The following is a 16,473-nucleotide window of genomic DNA, read 5'->3' as shown; positions in this document are numbered from 1 at the left end:
TTTCTTAGCACTGAATGTTTATCATTTCACTTTGGGCTTTGAGATTCACTTTTTTGGCATGCAGTGCTTCAGGCAATTCATTTTTATTAGTGCCCTTAAGACTTTGTGAATCACTTTCCCGGCATGGAGCTGTCCAGATAACAACTATTTTATCTGTTTTTCTTTAGGAGGCGAGGACTCCCATACCTAGTATGACGAATTTCAGACTGAATACTTTATCTTAAACACACAGAATGATTGCACCGTTCAAGCTCACCTTGCAAGGGTGATTTTGGGCTCGTCAGCATGTCATCATTCAGCTTTATTGGGAGTAGGTCACGTTATTGCAGATATGTTCCTTCAAAAGCTGTTGCTTCCTTTCACAAGGATACCAGATGAAGCAGAGTTATGGAGTGGTAAGGTGTGCAGTGGGAACCGTCTGCAGCAAGCGCAACGTGACATAGTAAAGATGGGGCCAGTGAGATGAAGAGTTGCGCGACAAGCAGCCAATAAGATTACCCTAATCCACTGTATTCCATGTCTGCCAACGGTTTGATCTCAAACTTGACTATTTCTTCTTCTCCCTCTTTCTCATTAGAATCTGCAGCCTCTCTTCCTCAACTTTAAGGAGACCTTTGCTGTTCTTTCTCTTCACTTTGTTTCCTCTTGAGCTTCATTAAGTAGCAACGGCTTTCTTTCAGATGCTTTGCATAGTCAACCTGCAATAATTTGCTCACAGTTTTGGTCAGCAGGCTTTTTGGTGATTCCGTCTCTCTGGACTCTCCAAGCCGAGCAAGGGTGTTCTCCTGTTATCTTAATTTACAAACAGCTTGTGTCATATGTCTAGTGGGACGCCCAGCATGAGTATTGCATCTCGGATCCACCCAGTATGTCAGCCAGTTGGGGAGAATGAGTTTCCCCATACATCATTCTCACAGCAGGTATAGAAGACCCCACCCTCCTCTCCTGTTGGGCCATTTAAGGAGTTTGCGAGGATGAATATCTGATCAGCTGACTATACTCAGGAAAGAAATATGGACTTCAAACCACCTCCCGCTCAACAAGGTTTTGACAGTGTGAGAAACCTGAAGGTGTCTCCCTAGCTAGTCCCCGGGGATCATCCAGGTGGCCACGACACGGCCATCGCTATTGGCTCCAGTTCCTAGGGATGGACCAGTGAGGGAGGATCACCTGGATGGGAGTCCTTGGTGAGTGGGACACCGACGGGTGAAATGCAGTATCCCCTTTCTTTCAACGCCTTTTCCCTATCCTACCACAAAGGATATTCCAAAATACTGCCCCATCCCTTTCCCGACATGATCACTTGCGCTCAAAACGGAAGACAATGGATTAACACCAGAGCCGTTTACCTAACGTGTCCCAATGCAAAGTCAGGCAACTGACCAGAATCACACAACCTAACGGCCCTTGCCCTCCCCAACAAGGATAAAAAAATGGAGCACAAGATGAGCAAGGCAGACTGCACGACGTGGGACCTAACTCAGCACAGCAGTTCAAGAGGAGGAGAACAACGGCGCAGACCGAGAGGGTGACAAGGAGAGAAGCAACATTGCCCGTTTCTGACCAATGCCTGGGAAACCTCAGCAGACGGAATCATAATTCTGCGAACAATAGCCAACGTGGGTTACAACAGATGCCAACGGTACACGAGACCCTCCTCTGCTGATTACCAACCCGGGAAGGGACACCTATCTCTGTGGTACCAACCTTGACTCCAAGGAGAAAGAAAACCAAGTGGTTCATCACAGCCGGTGAGTCGAGGGGAATGTCGATAAGAAACTGAACTGTGTTGAACGATAAATAACCACCGGCGAAATTGAGCTTTGAAAAACTAAAAGATACTATTGATGAAAGAGGGGGAAAACCAGCAACAGAGGAGTCCGGCACTACGTGGGTGCTCAGACAGGAACCTCTGGGCGATTACCGATGGTAGAAACTACTGTAACCAGAAGCCCTTGGGAAGAGGCGAGAAGAGGTCAAAGTGGTCATCCATGGGTCTTGTAAAATCCTCAGTACCGTCGAAAGTCTTTGACAGACAGATGATTGAGAAGCTAAGGGAAATGAGTCCCGCTTGGTGAAATTAGCATATGAACAGTGTGCTGTAAAAGTTGGCGAGCGTGAACCCGGCAGAGGGAAGCCGACAAAAGGGGCAAAGCCCGAAGAACTGTTTAAAAAGACATTAAGATTCGTGAAAGTAAGAAAAGTCACAGTGAAACCGAAGGAGGGAGGCTAACGTCTGAAAGGGGCATGAGCCGAAAGAGGGAGATCCAGGGTGGAAAGTTATCACCCAAAGTTCATTGAAAAAGGAACTGTTTAGTCGATTTGTTGAATACGACTTTGTGAAGGGTCTACACCCAAAAGAGGGGGGGGCCTTATTTTTTATTTGAACTCCCATCTTAAATTTAGGTTTAGTTTAGATGTTTTTCCACCCTGCATTTACAGTTTAATAAACACCCTTGTACTGTGATCACTTGTGTCTGTCTTTACTGTTGCCACCATGAGTTCCTTACAACATTTACTTCTCAAAATACATGAGGAAAATGTTTAGTTTTTCAGGGTATCACTTCAAGGGCTGACAATTAAGATGACACTCTTTAGTAGCTACTTTGACTGACTTACTACTTCCTGCTAATAGCAGGCGAGGTGCAAATTAATTGTTTTTACATTAACAATTACAATGGATTCCTGCAACTTACTGTACTAAAGAGCCTTCTCAAACACTCACATGTGCTACCTTGAGTAATAGAATAATAAAAGATCTTGGTTTGACTATGTTTTATGATCAAAGGAGGATATTTAGCTGTGGACTGACTATGCTTTGTATATAATGAATATTTCACATGCTGCAAAGAGCTACACATTGAATAACATACATTTTGTATACCAATATAAGCTACGAAAATCATACCACTCTTAATCAAAGCAGCAAAGTGTCAGAAAAGGTGAGAAAGAGGGGCAACTGCCCAAACAGAGATGATCTGTTTGAGCAGTTACACCAGCACCCAAAAAATGCTCCAGGGTGAGTGAGTTGATCAGATTGTGTATCATGAGGACTATATACTCACTTGTGGTACTGGGCAGGCTTTCTCTTTTCTCTTGTTTGATATGGTCGGTGGAATATGACTCGCCTTCTCGTTTAATGTTAATTGAAACAACTGGTGTAATATCTGCATGCCCTGTAATAATAATAAACAAAATTGTCTTCTTAGTAGAAACTGTGAAACATATAGATCTATAACTGCATGTATTGTTATAAAGATGACAAAACGTTTGTGTTAGAGAATGGAATAATCAAAAATAGCAGTCGCCTATAGGCAGAATGAGATAAGGAAAGGATACAACCTGATAGAGTGAGGGAAAAATCAGAATTAAGAGAGAACATTACCTGAAATGTTCAACCTTCATTTTTCTGAAGACAGAAATTAATGACAAATACTATTTAACTCTTTCACTAACTTTTTTATGCATTTTCATGGACAATAGCATTATTAATATAATTGTTCTTTTAGAACGTGCTTAATACCAGACATTGGTTTCTAAGTGCGGGATCCGCATTCCAACCTGTGTTGTGCTGCGTTGTCTTGTTTCCAAGACAAGCGTGTCGCCCCTGAGCCATCCCCCACACCCCTTTCCCCATGATCAATATTAATATTCTTGTGTATTGGTTATTATTCCCCCTTCCTCTACCCGTCACCCCTACATATCTCCATCAACCTTTATCACTTCCCTTTCCAATTCATTCTTATTAGTGAACATCTGGATGGCCAGCTCTGCTTGTGGTATAGGTAAAAATAAGTCTGCGTTCATAACAATGTTGGAAACTATGATATTGTCTCTAGCAGCTAAGTTAAAAGATGGGGAATGCAGTTCAGCAAATTGTTTTACTTGGTTGTGTAAAACATTCATCAATTTCTTCAGAAGAATAACATGCCAAACCTTCTGTAGGCGCTATTTGTTTTCACCATAATGAACACAACCTACTAATATGGCTCCTATTAGTATAGATTTACCCATTTGAGCAGGCTGTCTTCTACAGAGAATACTGTTAAAGATGGATTTCTAAATTCCACCCAGTGGACAGATATGAGGAGGCCACCCCTACTGATGCTGAACAGGGATCGCTGAGAGTTCAGCCAAAACAAAATAAAGTTAAAGTGGAAAGCAGTCAAGGCTTAGTCTCAGGAGAGTGTGAGTGGGATCAGGGGCCCTCAATGTGTCCACACAGGATAATACATAATAATTCAGTTTAGACACTCAGTTATGGAAATACAGTTATTTATTTAAACATTTAGACAGACTGAAAAATGAAACTAGCAGGTAGTAATATCACACAATACTATATAATACAAATACGCCTGTATGTTCATTCACAATGCATCATCAAATACCTAACCATGTAACGCAGATAAGTAATGTAAATGAAGTTCAAATGTTGAGAAACAGTCAAAGGTACAATTGTCTATACTTTAGAAGTCCAACACTAAGATATATGGGACCTACTGCCCAAAAGTTACAGGTTCCAACTCAAGGTTTCTCACAGGTATCTATTCTCTAAAGGGATGCAATGGACTTGTGGTGATGCTTCAGAATAGTTTCAAACGATTTAAAAGTTCAGCAACAATTTACCAGAAGACAGGTATGTTCTCTCTCTTTCAGACCCAAGGATAACCCACGAGCAGCCTTATCAAAAATGTACTGTACAGTCACATGTTACGCGTGAAAAGAATAGTGAGCAATCCAGAAGACTATGACAAGGAAGCACAAGAAATTGGCAACAAGTTCATAGACGGTGGGTATACCACAGATTGAGTTAAAATAGTGGAATCACGTGCGGCAAAACAGAAAAGGGAAGACCTACTGATGACAAAAGAAAAACCTAATGCAATTACACCTTTAGTCTTTGTATCAAAGTACTCAAAGCAGAGTAACAGAATTAAGGAAATCATTAAGAAAAATTGGAGGACATTGACATGTGACCATCTAGTGGAACATGTTTTTAAGGATTTCCCGACATTTGCCTAACAGCGTAGCAAAAATCGCAGAGTTGTCAGCACTAGACCACCAATAAAGAAGAAGATAACAAAGGATTGGAAAATGTTCCTGTTTGAACTGCAGCAATTGCAGATACATCCTTAAAGGAGAAACAATCAATCATCCCTACACAGGAGAACGTATCAAATTATGACATTATGCTACCTGCTACACCCAAGGCATTATTATTCGATTAAATTCCCTTGTGGGCTCTAATACGTAGGCCAATATAAAAGGACAGCAAAAATTAGATGGAATGAGCACAGATCTTTTGTATGCAACCAGAATCTCAATTCAGCAGTAGCCAGACATTGGCACGAGAAAAAGCATAATTTGACACAAATTCGATTTCTGATTTTGGAGGTAGTAGAAAGAAGGGCTGCATATGAGAATATTCAGAAAAAACTGGATCAAAGAGAAACATTCTGGATTGACAGGTTGTGTACATTGGCACCAAAAGGTCTCAATGAAGAGATTAATTATATGTGTTTTCTATAATTTTCCATAATAACACTATGAGCGAGAGAAAGGAGACTCATGGAAGGAGTGAAAATGATCTGATACTATGGTTTGTGATTCATTAATATGTACCTAGAGGAACAGGTCAACAGTATGGAGTGGAGAATGTCAATTTCGCATTTTAGAGAAATGGTGTAGAAAAACAGTTTTGTACGTTGTACCTTGTATTAGTTTTCAGGATACAAAATGAGTCCTTAACGTGCCTAGCAGAATTAAAACACTGGAATATCCAGTGCTTAAGCATAACGTGAAACATGGTACACAAACAATATGTTTTTTGCAAATTGATAACTTTGTTGTAATTAGAAACACATTGATGACTGAGTGGAGGATCTATGCAAGAATGATCTTTTTGTAAATCTTAATTACGGGGTCCCGTAAGAAATCCACTGAATGTTTACAGTTAGGCTGTTTGGTAACTCCGCGAGGAACACAATAATTTAATATACACATCACACTGTAATCCAATATGTTCGTTTGCAGGTTGATTCATTGAGATGACGGGAACATGAATTATGTTCCAACAGCAACAGCTCAGTACGCGTACGACCACACAAACAACATTGCGTAGCCATGGTGACTTCTCCCGCCTCCCCGTTGCCATGGGGAGAGTGGGACGCGAGGCGTACGTGCACTGGCTCCATGCAGCCGGAGCACGACGCCCCGCATTGTCTCCATGACTACCAATAAATACAGAGAGAAGCCCTTCCATTTGGTGTGGAGACAGCTGAACTTCGTGCTGCAGGTAAGAGTGTGAGATCAAAGACGCTCAGAGAAGTAACAACTTCAATCTATATGCCGCATACTGATAGATATGTATACATTTGTAGGTTACTGCATCCATGAATGAATTAGAATACGAGTTACACACGCAACGGCACAGACAGTGGGATGAGGTACGAACCAACTTATATGTTGACAGAAATTAATGTAATGGAGTTTACAACAATGCCGTTGTAATCATTTGATAGTCCAAGATTCTCTTGTGTTTTATGTGTTGTTTGGTTGTGTTCTCTTGTGAATACAAAAATGTATGCCAAATGATGGCATGTATTATATATTTTTTTGAATTATGAACACTATTTAGAAATTGCACAGCCCTGAAGATGGTGTTTTACACTGACATGCATAGGTTAAATGCAATTGTTTGACCGCTGTGTCTTGATTTCTGTCTGATAAATCACTTCTGTGTAACTGCAAGATAGGAATGTGGATTAAAACATTACCTATCATTTTAACACGTGATTTGGTGTAATCACAAATGAGAAGAATATCACATTAAAAAAAAGGAAAAAAGAAACAAAGAAACCAAATTGAAAAGAAAAATTACAAACAAGAGTTACCAGGATGATATAAATATATATAAAGTTTTGTAGTCTCATTATTTATGAGCAAACTGAGAGCGTCAGTAATTATGAGGTGGAGTCAGCTTGTTTTTCTTTTGGTCTGATTCATTTTAATCCTTGTGTCATAGGATTATTTTTCTGACAGCTCCAGGTCAAAGCAATTTGATATACCACAGAATTGAAAAAGTGCTGTGTTGAAAATAAGGATTTTGAATAAAATTAGTGGTGCCCATCTCTATTCTCTTCACAGCGGTGTAAGTCCCCATTTTTGGACTCCATGGGATTTTCGCTGGAAATGCCGTTAGCAGTACTTCTGCTGCGGTAATTCTGCCAAAAATTGGTGGTAGGGTTTCAGATTAACCTCCATCTTTTTGCTGGACGTAAATCCTCCACCCCACCACAGATTACGTAATTCGTTGGTGCCGGAATGTGGTGAGATTGTGGTGGTAACAGAATTACCACTGCATTGCTGCTGATTTTTCTGACAACGCCAACCTTGTCATGAGACCCAAAGAGTTTTGTTCCCAATATTATCCTACAGAGGACAGGGAGGCAGGCACAGTTATGCTTGCTTACCCCCCTGACTCCAATTTTCCCATGGATCCCAATGGTTCATCTGGTGGTTACTGGGAGTGCGATCTTCCATCCTTTGTTTGGATGAGAGGTTTCCAGGGGTTGCAAGTTTGAGGCTTCTTCCGGTCGGGTGCAACTACAAGATGCAAGCCTATTCGACGAAAGGAATACAAATTCCAACAATGCAGACCTCTTTAGAACATTTCACGGGATAGAGGAAGGTGAGTTTCAGCAACGGTCACCGTTTGTAGGCGGCAAAAGGCGTCCTTCCAATTGCGATAAAGAAGCAGCTGTGGGACAGGAGCTCTTCATGCTAGGAAGCTGAAAAATTGGGAAGAGACTTATGGCACAAGCTGCGTACATCAAAGTGCATGGCTTCAAACATGGAATGACGACGATTCTGGAGAGGTAGCCCATGAATGAGTTGGTCATTCTATTGGGCAGTACAGGGACACGTCTGAAGGCTCTTAGTGGCTGGATCCTCAAGAAGGTGTCAACACTAGTTGGTCTCACTAGTGCAAGGGCTGAAGCACCGACAAGGGTCTTCAGAGATTAGGAAGAGGAGCAGAGCTTCAAAGGGCCAATCGCTGGAGGGGATGCTGGTCCACAGCAGAGGTCGTCCACGGGTCCTCAACGGGCTTCTCTTCTTCAAAAGATTCTTGGCTCCAACGTATATCTGAAGAATGGCTGGAGAAGTCATCCTCCAATCCAAAATCTGAGCTGAAAGCACGTCCAAGCCTGCCAATGGTAAGGATCTGCACCATTCAATTAGCCAGTAGTTGTCCAATCAGACACAACTAGTGGTTTCACATCCGCTCTGGTAGCAGACTTTCTGGCACTAGTGATGTGGACTGGGACTAGACAGACCCAGACCACTTCCTGGGCCACACACACACAAAGGCTCAAAAGCCCATGAAAGCAGCAGCTTTCCTGAGCAAGGACATGATCTTATAAGGACTTTCCTGACCTGAGAAAGCAGGAAGAAGGCCACACTAAAATACGACCAAAGTACTAGCAGAAATCTTGTGGCACAGCTATTTTAAGGCACTAGCCATGTTTAGCAGTCCTACATGGTAAACGCAAATGTGCAAAAGTAAAAGGCTAGGGTGATACAAATGCATCCCCATTGCACAACACTATAAGATGATTTGCGCAATGTAAAAATACAAGATTTAAGAAGGGGAACAAAGTTTCCCAGTATTGATAGCCTGAAGGACTAGTCAGTTTCCCCATAACAAATGAGCAAAAGGCAAGGGAAGTGAAGTTGAAGGCTTGACGTGCCTTTGAACAGTCAGGACAGGATCAAAAAGAAAGCAAAAAGTATAGGGTTCCAAAGAAAACGATGGGGGGAAAGTTGCAAAATGAAAATCTTTCCCAACAAATACCATAATGTATTTTACTGTGGTACAGACCTCCAGCCAAACATCCATATGTTTGGAACAGTCCAACCAAACATACATACCTTGCATTCCACACCTCCACCATCATTTCACTGACTTGTGTTGGTAAATCTACATTGTTTGGATTTATATAATACCACCAGTTGTATATTATCTTAAAATGCAGCTCCCAATGCCTTGCTAAATTGTTTACCAATGTTATCCCAGTCTTCATCAACCAACTTGGTATATAATTCCTGTCTTATTGGTGCCTATACGCCAGCAGCACTGCTTTTTCCACTTAGGACGCAACAGGTTGCAGACAATGGAGCTCATTATAAGTTGGCCCGTCTGGTAAAAAAGTGCTGGTAATAACATTTACTGGCACTTTTTCAAACCGGCAAACTACAAGTTTGCTGGTGGGGGTTACTTGATTTACCTCCAGCCAACAGCTGGAGGTAAATCAGGCCTCCACTGGTAATAAACAGCCAATACTACCGGCACTGGTATTAACTGTACTGGTAATACCGGGAAATCCCCCCATGGAGCCCTATAGGACTATAGAACTATATGGAATGGGGATTTACCAGTATTCTGGATTTACTAGTATTCCTGCTGCTTGTAATATGCCGGTAATACTGGTATATTAGGCGGCGTGTACAGTAATACCATTTGCCGGTATCCCACCGGATTTACTGGTGTGATACCAGCAAACTCTTAATGGAACCCAATATCTTTGATTGAAGCTGTTCCTTGTTTCAGCTTCTCAAACTCTTTCAGTACTCTAACTCCCCCCAATTCGAAACGTACGAAGATCATCGTATACCTGAGCTTAATGTAGTGCATGCATTAGTTCTCTGATGCCTAAAACTCTAAATTCATGAAATGGCATTAGACTGTTGCTTTAATGCGTCATCCAGCTTTGTGTATTCTCCTACCCTAATGCCCTCCCACTTTCCAAATCTTGAACTCTTGTATTCCATTGCTGTCATTAAATGTTTAATGTGATGTATATCTGTAAAAGATGATGGGGATTTTTAAAACCCCTCTAAAGTGTTTATGTTCATGAACAATCCCTTTTATTGCATACAGAGCATACAATTGTTGCGAGAAACTAGGTAAGACTGTAGGGTGAATTGAGAAGGCATGGGAGAAGGTATTAAGAGAAGTTGGACATAGAAAAGGGGACCCGAAGAAGGGGGAGATGATGGAGAGGCAGCAAGAGGCAGTGAGTGTAGAATATGTGGGAAAGAAGGAGGGAGGGAGGGAGAGAACGAGAGGGAAAGGGGGAGCCCAATTGTGGGAAGGAAGTTGTCAAGTCGAGACATGGAGATGCACAAGACTGTGCAGTCATGTAACATACCTCTAATGCCTCCATTAATCACTCCATTAACTCTAAGCAACTGTGCTCTTCGTTGCATGTTTACCAATGGTGGCAGTCCTGTCGCATCGCTCAGGCCTTTAACACAGGCTTGAGCCATTAACTCGGGCACCGGCCCGTTACCACCCTTTCCAGCCCTTGGAACAGGTGGTTAACGCCATATTATCATACTATGCATATGAGAGATCAGCTGGAACTGGATAGTGTTACTGAGGCATTTGCTATATGATGGCAGCAACTAAACATGTGAGGGCTGCACCTTACATTTGGTGACAATGTTGAAACTCACCAATAAATCCAATAAGGAAACCAGGCAGTGTCAAGAGAGTGTGAGATTTATTTGCATATGGTGTGCAAAAATAAACAGAGAAAGTCGACAGAGTATTCCAGTCTGAGAAAAGAGACCCTGTACACTTAATTCCAAGATTTTTATAGGGTTTTAAACAATGAGGTTCATACAGAAAACCAGCCTAAAATATTAAGTTGGTTACATTAACAATGAACTTCCTAACAGAACGCCTTCTGTCCTTGTGCGGCATGACTTGGTAGCACTGTGCAAGGGCTGTTCAATTCTACTTGGCCTAACCACGAGACATTCTCTTACTGCAGCGAACCTCGCCATCAAAAGCAGGAGATACCGGTCAGGTGACAAGCACCTACGTGACCGATATTGCAGTTCTAAACAAGAATACCTTGCACTCATGCATGAAATGGCATGTGTCACTGGTGGTGTCTCAACCTTGGGCATAGACTAATGTCACAGCCACACAGCCTTATGGGTTTGCTGATTCCTATTAGCCAATCATTTAACTGCATGGCACTCACTACATCATATCACTAATCATGGCTTTGGTGTCAATTTGCTCGTGACAGGTGAATGGTCATTGCTTATAAAACAAAGAAAAATACTGTTGGTTTTGACAGCGTGCTTAAGACATTAACCGGTTCTAATGTGGTATTTGAAGATGTATGCAACATATGGTGGCAGCAACTACACATGCAAGACTGTACCTTACATTTGGTGATCAAATGATGCATATCAGACAATCAAAAGCATTGGATGGCATCACTGGGGAATTTGAGGCTGTATTTGTATATGATAGAATGTTGTGCCTTTAAAATACAATAAATATCAATTCAAAAGGCAAACCATAAGCCTTCTTAATGCTTATTTTTTCACGAAGTTGTCACCTCTCTCATGGGATATACATTTTTATTTTTCATTCTTGTTAGCTGTTCAAACTTACCACCTTTGACTGCAGCAGACTGACCGTTTGCCTTGACCTTGCAGTCGAAGGTGATGATACAATAAGTTGCGCTGTTTTTAGGGAGTAAAAGTGTCTGATACTCCCCTCATCTGTGGAGCTGATGCCTCTTATCAGCTTCTTCATGGCAGTGTCTAGCTTTTCAGCAGAGCAAAGGTGAGACGAGGGGGGCTATAGTAAAAGCTGTAAAGGGTCACAGGTGACCTGCAGGTCATATACAAGGTATCCCTAAAGCATCTAGGCCATCAAAGTAACATCTGCAAATAGACATCTTCTGATCTGACCCTCAGGATTACAGTTATGGTGAATTTCCAAAAACCACACACAAAGCACTCAAATAATTCCAGTTGAACAGGCATGTACAAATATACAATGATTTATTAGGCCTTTAAATTACACACTAACCAACAACACCTCTCGGTGAGTATTGTCACACAACTACTATGCGATAAACATATATGACAAACATTTCACACCAGTAATCGTCTTTCTGATGCTCATATCTGCTTAGATTCACATTCTTTGCATAGGCCCACATCTACTGCTTGGTGCAGAGTAATAAATGACTTGTTTTAGAAATCAAAATGGGACGTTGACAGGGCGTGTTTGCAAAACTGTGACGTGTACTGTACTCATGGTCCTTCACGGGTCGAGGTCCTCGGATTGTTTTATTTCTGACATGATGTTGCATGACATGTGTAGTAAAGTGATAAAAAAGTATGAAGAGGTGTATGTTATCTATGTATCTTCCCAATGAGGGGAGGAAATGTGGGTGCATGTGAATCTAAGCAGTGTGGCGGATCGGAAGAAGCAGTCAGACACATTAAAGACATTATGAAGTCTATTTAATGAAATTATATGAACAGGCCTAAAGAAACTAAGGGTGCTCATCTGTCATCACAAAGTCGCAAAGTAAAAAGGCCCTTGGTTCAAACCTAACACTACCTGACCCTTCCACTAGTTCAACTAACTTAAATTCAGCCAAGAAAAGACCTTTCTTCTACTGGGCTTCTCGTAGTTTCCAAAAGTCTATGTATGGAAATGTCTCTCTCTAACAGTTGAGTTTAATATAATGTTCTTTGGTAAGCTCTGGATATTTCCTCCCTGAGCCCTTGTAAAACACTTCTGGGCTCTGGTGCTCTCTTTAGGGTTATGCTGCTTACAGCTTAGCTTGTTCTGAGATAGTCTTTCACACTCTTGTCTTCACTTCTGACCCTTTCACAATCTCTCAATTCACCCTGACTACTTTGCATGGGACTTGATCCCCTTTTATATTCTCCCCTTCTGGGTTCTCTCTTTTATACTCTTTCGTCTATTATCTGGTTCTCTTGATAGCCTTAGATCATATTAATCAGAAGCCGTGCTTGGGTTTTGCTTTGTCCACTCTTTGGCCATAAGATATTTTCTGTTCTTCCCAGGGTAATAGTCTCCAGTCCCCAGTTATTCCCCTCACAGGGTTATTTTGTTATTTATTATTTGCTTTATGAGCCTTTCCCTTTGGCAATCAAACAACTTTATTCCTCGTTTCTCGTCTTTATGACTGGAACGAGTTGCACTCTTCATGTACTCTTGCCCCGGCGGCCTCCCGCTTTTCCTGTTCTCCCCGGTACCTTCATCTGCATAGGGGAACGTTGCAGGACTCTGCACTTTCTCAGGCATTCTTCTCCACTGGCGGTTTTGCCTTTTTGTTTTTGGCGGTAACTCGTTCTCAGCTTCCCCTCAGGCTCTAGCCGTCTACGGATGCGTGACAGGGAGCTCCTCGTGTTCCGAGCTGTGATCGCGCAGCATCGTTCAGCGGGCTTCTCACCCACCATTAGGCGTTCATGTTCACACCAATACCATCTCTTGGATACTTCTCTCTTCTCGGGCAGCGGGTTCCCCGTTGCTCTTCTTGCCAGTCTCCCAGCATCTCGGTGGCGTCCCTCACCTATTCCAAAGTCGGTTGCTCTGTGGCTTGTCTCTGCTCCGCCCCTCCTAGGTGTGATCACGTCAGAGGGCTTCCCCTCCATACCATACTCTTTCTCCCCTTCCTCAACTCATTTCAGTTAAATACATGTATTTTCTTAAAGAGACATTCTCTTTTTCTTTTTCTAATAGATACACTTCAGCATTGCCTGCTGCCAAATATAAAGAGATTACATTCTTCTTCCGAGCAGGCAGTCCCATTTATGCCGATATGTTGGGCAATCTAGGGAGTTCCTCCGTAGGATCCAGAGTCCTTGTCCACTAAGGGGGTGTCACTCCCAGTGAGGTCCTACTTGCCCAGACCTGTAGGGAGGGTATTACAAAGCAGGCTCAACTCCCTAGCCTCAAAGGGGGTGGCTCCCGCTTGAGGAGAAGGAACAAATACCATTGATTCATCACAGCAGATACAAGCTTCAGAAAGACAATTACAGGTATGTAATGTTGGTCCTCTGAGGCTTGTGGATCTGCCTAGAATCACATTCTTTGCATAGACTAGCGAGCAGGAGAAGGAGGTGGGTTGTTAGAAGGAACAGAAACAAATATATGTCTTAACACTGCTTGCCCTACTTGGGAGTCGCTCCTAGCTTGTGTCCACAAAGTAACATTGGGTAAACGTGTGAAATGAGCTCCATGTGGTTGCTCTACAGATTTCCTTAAAGGGCACATTTGCAATGAAGAGTAATGTGGCACCAGTACCACGTCTAGAGTGTACTCTAGGTGTAAAAGGTAGTTCCTTGTGAGATAACCTCTAACATTGCCTGAGTGCATTTAACAATCCATTTAGAAACGGCTGCTTTGGAGACCGCATCACCCTCCTTCCCAGTAGCTAAGAAAACAAAGAACTGGTCTGTCTTTCTGATTGGTTTTGTTTCATTGGGATAGTAGATGACAGCTCGCCTAACATCTAGTGTATGGAGGGCTCTTTCTCCAGAGTTTTGGGGGTCTTGAAAAAACACTTTCAATAGGTTGGTTGACATGGAATCTGGAAATGAACTGTGGTGCGAACTGTGTGTGTGTTCTAAGGACCACCTTGTTTTTATGTATTGTGACAAAGGGTTCTGAGTGGGAAATCACTAACTATTCTTATAGAGGTGATAACTATAAGGAAAACAGCCTTGTAATTGTGATGTCTGAGGCTTGCCTTGTGCATGCATAGGTTCAAAGGAGGGGACCCATGAGCTTGCTTAAGACAATGTTTAAGTCCCATCCTGGCGGTAAATTTGCAATTGGGGCATATAGTCTTTTTAACCCTTCCATGAAGGCTTTCACAACTGAAAGTATACACCATGAAACCTTGCTTTGTGATCTAGTGTATGCAGAAAGTGCAGCTAAATGGACTTTTAAGGAATTGTAATGTAGACCCGAGTCCAACAAGTGAAGTGGATAGTGCACTATGTTAGAAGGTGAACCGTCAATGGGATTCACATTAGGCTTTGTACACCACACTACAAATCTGTAGCAATGTCTAGTGGGCAAATGGACAATTTGAGTAGGTGGGAGTATCATATCTGATGTGCCCACATTGGAGCAACTAAGATCATTGTTAAGTGTTCCTGATGCCTTTTGCGGATTACTCTGTTCAAGGGTGGAGTTGGAGGAAAGGTATATTCAAATATCCCTCACCAACTGATCCACAGTGCATTTCCCTTGTACTCCGTCTGGTGCACTTTCCTTTGTGGCAAACACATCTGTGTCTGAATCAACCTATTTTGAAAAAAATGTGTTTACAATGTCTGAATGTAGTTCACACTTGTGTTTCTGCTTAGTGTTTCTGCTACGGAGTTGTGTTCCCCTGGAATGTGTTGTGACACAAGTAAAATATGTCTCTGGAGGCTCCAGTGCCAGATTGTTTGTGATAGTTTTGACAGATTTAGAGAATGTGTTTCAACTTGTTTGTTGATGTAAAACATGGCGGCCAATCTGTCCTAAATAATGAGTACATTCTTTCCTGCTAGATGGTGGTGAAAAACATCTAATGCTTTGTACACTGCTAGAAACTCTACAACGTTGATGTGGCTCTTTGCTAATGTTTGTGTTCACATGCTGTGCGCTGTATGTTGGAGGCAATGAGCTCCCCAACCTGTGTGGATGCAACCTTTGTTATTTGACTACTTTCAGTGGGTTCACAAAGGGTTTTCCCTTTAATAAATTCTCATTTGTCTACCATTGAAGCGCCAACACCACAGTTTGCAAAACTACCACTAGATTGTCCCAATTCTATTGCGCATGTGACCATTGTTTTGCTAACCATTCTTGTATTGGACGCATATAAAGCCTTGCCACTAGCACAATGAAGATGCATGGTGCCATCACACCAAGAAGGCGCATCACCTTTCTGACTGTTATCTGGTGGCCGACTGTATAACACGGGATCTGTAGAAGCATGTTCTGGACCCTTTCGTTGGAAGGAAAGACTAATGTGTATCTGTTTAAATTATTTCCCCTAGAAAGTGAGCGATTATCCCATGCTAGCGGTCCTCTGGGAGGTGTTGAAAAATAATGAGGCAAACAGGGCTTTTTCTTCTTGTCCCTCGCTGTTGTCATCGTTGTGGGGCCCCCGTTTAATTTGTCTCACCAAGGGATGAGATTCGTCCAGCAGTGGTCCAATAGTGGGCTCGAGAGAGCAGGTCAATTATTTGGAGATGGCCGTTTCAGGGACATGGAGGAGATTCAGGAAGTTCTGGGGAGGGACACGGTCTCGAGTTTTATCTGCGATTGAAGTGGATGTTTACAGACCATAAGTGGCGCGCCTTGCAAGCTAGAGATCTAACCCCATTTGAGAGAGTGTTGGATGCGTCGACAACCCGGAAGGGCATCCTTTCGAGTTTAAATAAAATCCTGGTGTCTACCACCATAGTAGGCAGACAAACCTTCAAAAGATACTGGATGGAATTGGTGGGTGGAGAAATCACCAATGAAGACTGGACCAGAATCGTCTGGGTGACCTGTCATGGAAATTTACTCACTGCCACTATGGAACATAACTCACCCTTGACATATCCTTGTTTTTCTCT

General features: G+C 42.3%; 1 protein-coding gene across 6 annotated transcripts in view; it reads right to left on the bottom strand.

Annotated features, from left to right (window-relative positions):
* Nucleotides 1–16,473, bottom strand: part of LOC138567633 (zinc finger protein 10-like) — a 688,866-nt gene that overhangs the window by 161,155 nt on the left and 511,238 nt on the right. For all 6 annotated transcript variants that reach the window (XM_069646068.1, XM_069646062.1, XM_069646064.1 and 3 more), the window contains one exon: nucleotides 3,066–3,176. In XM_069646068.1, the coding sequence (XP_069502169.1) occupies nucleotides 3,066–3,176 (111 nt within the window). The remainder of the gene's footprint in view (nucleotides 1–3,065; nucleotides 3,177–16,473) is intronic.

This window comes from Ambystoma mexicanum, chromosome 2p (genome assembly GCF_040938575.1).
Source record: "Ambystoma mexicanum isolate Mex_15411 chromosome 2p, UKY_AmexF1_1, whole genome shotgun sequence".
Classification (NCBI taxonomy): domain Eukaryota; kingdom Metazoa; phylum Chordata; class Amphibia; order Caudata; family Ambystomatidae; genus Ambystoma; species Ambystoma mexicanum.
This window is presented reverse-complemented; position numbering and strand designations above follow the sequence as displayed.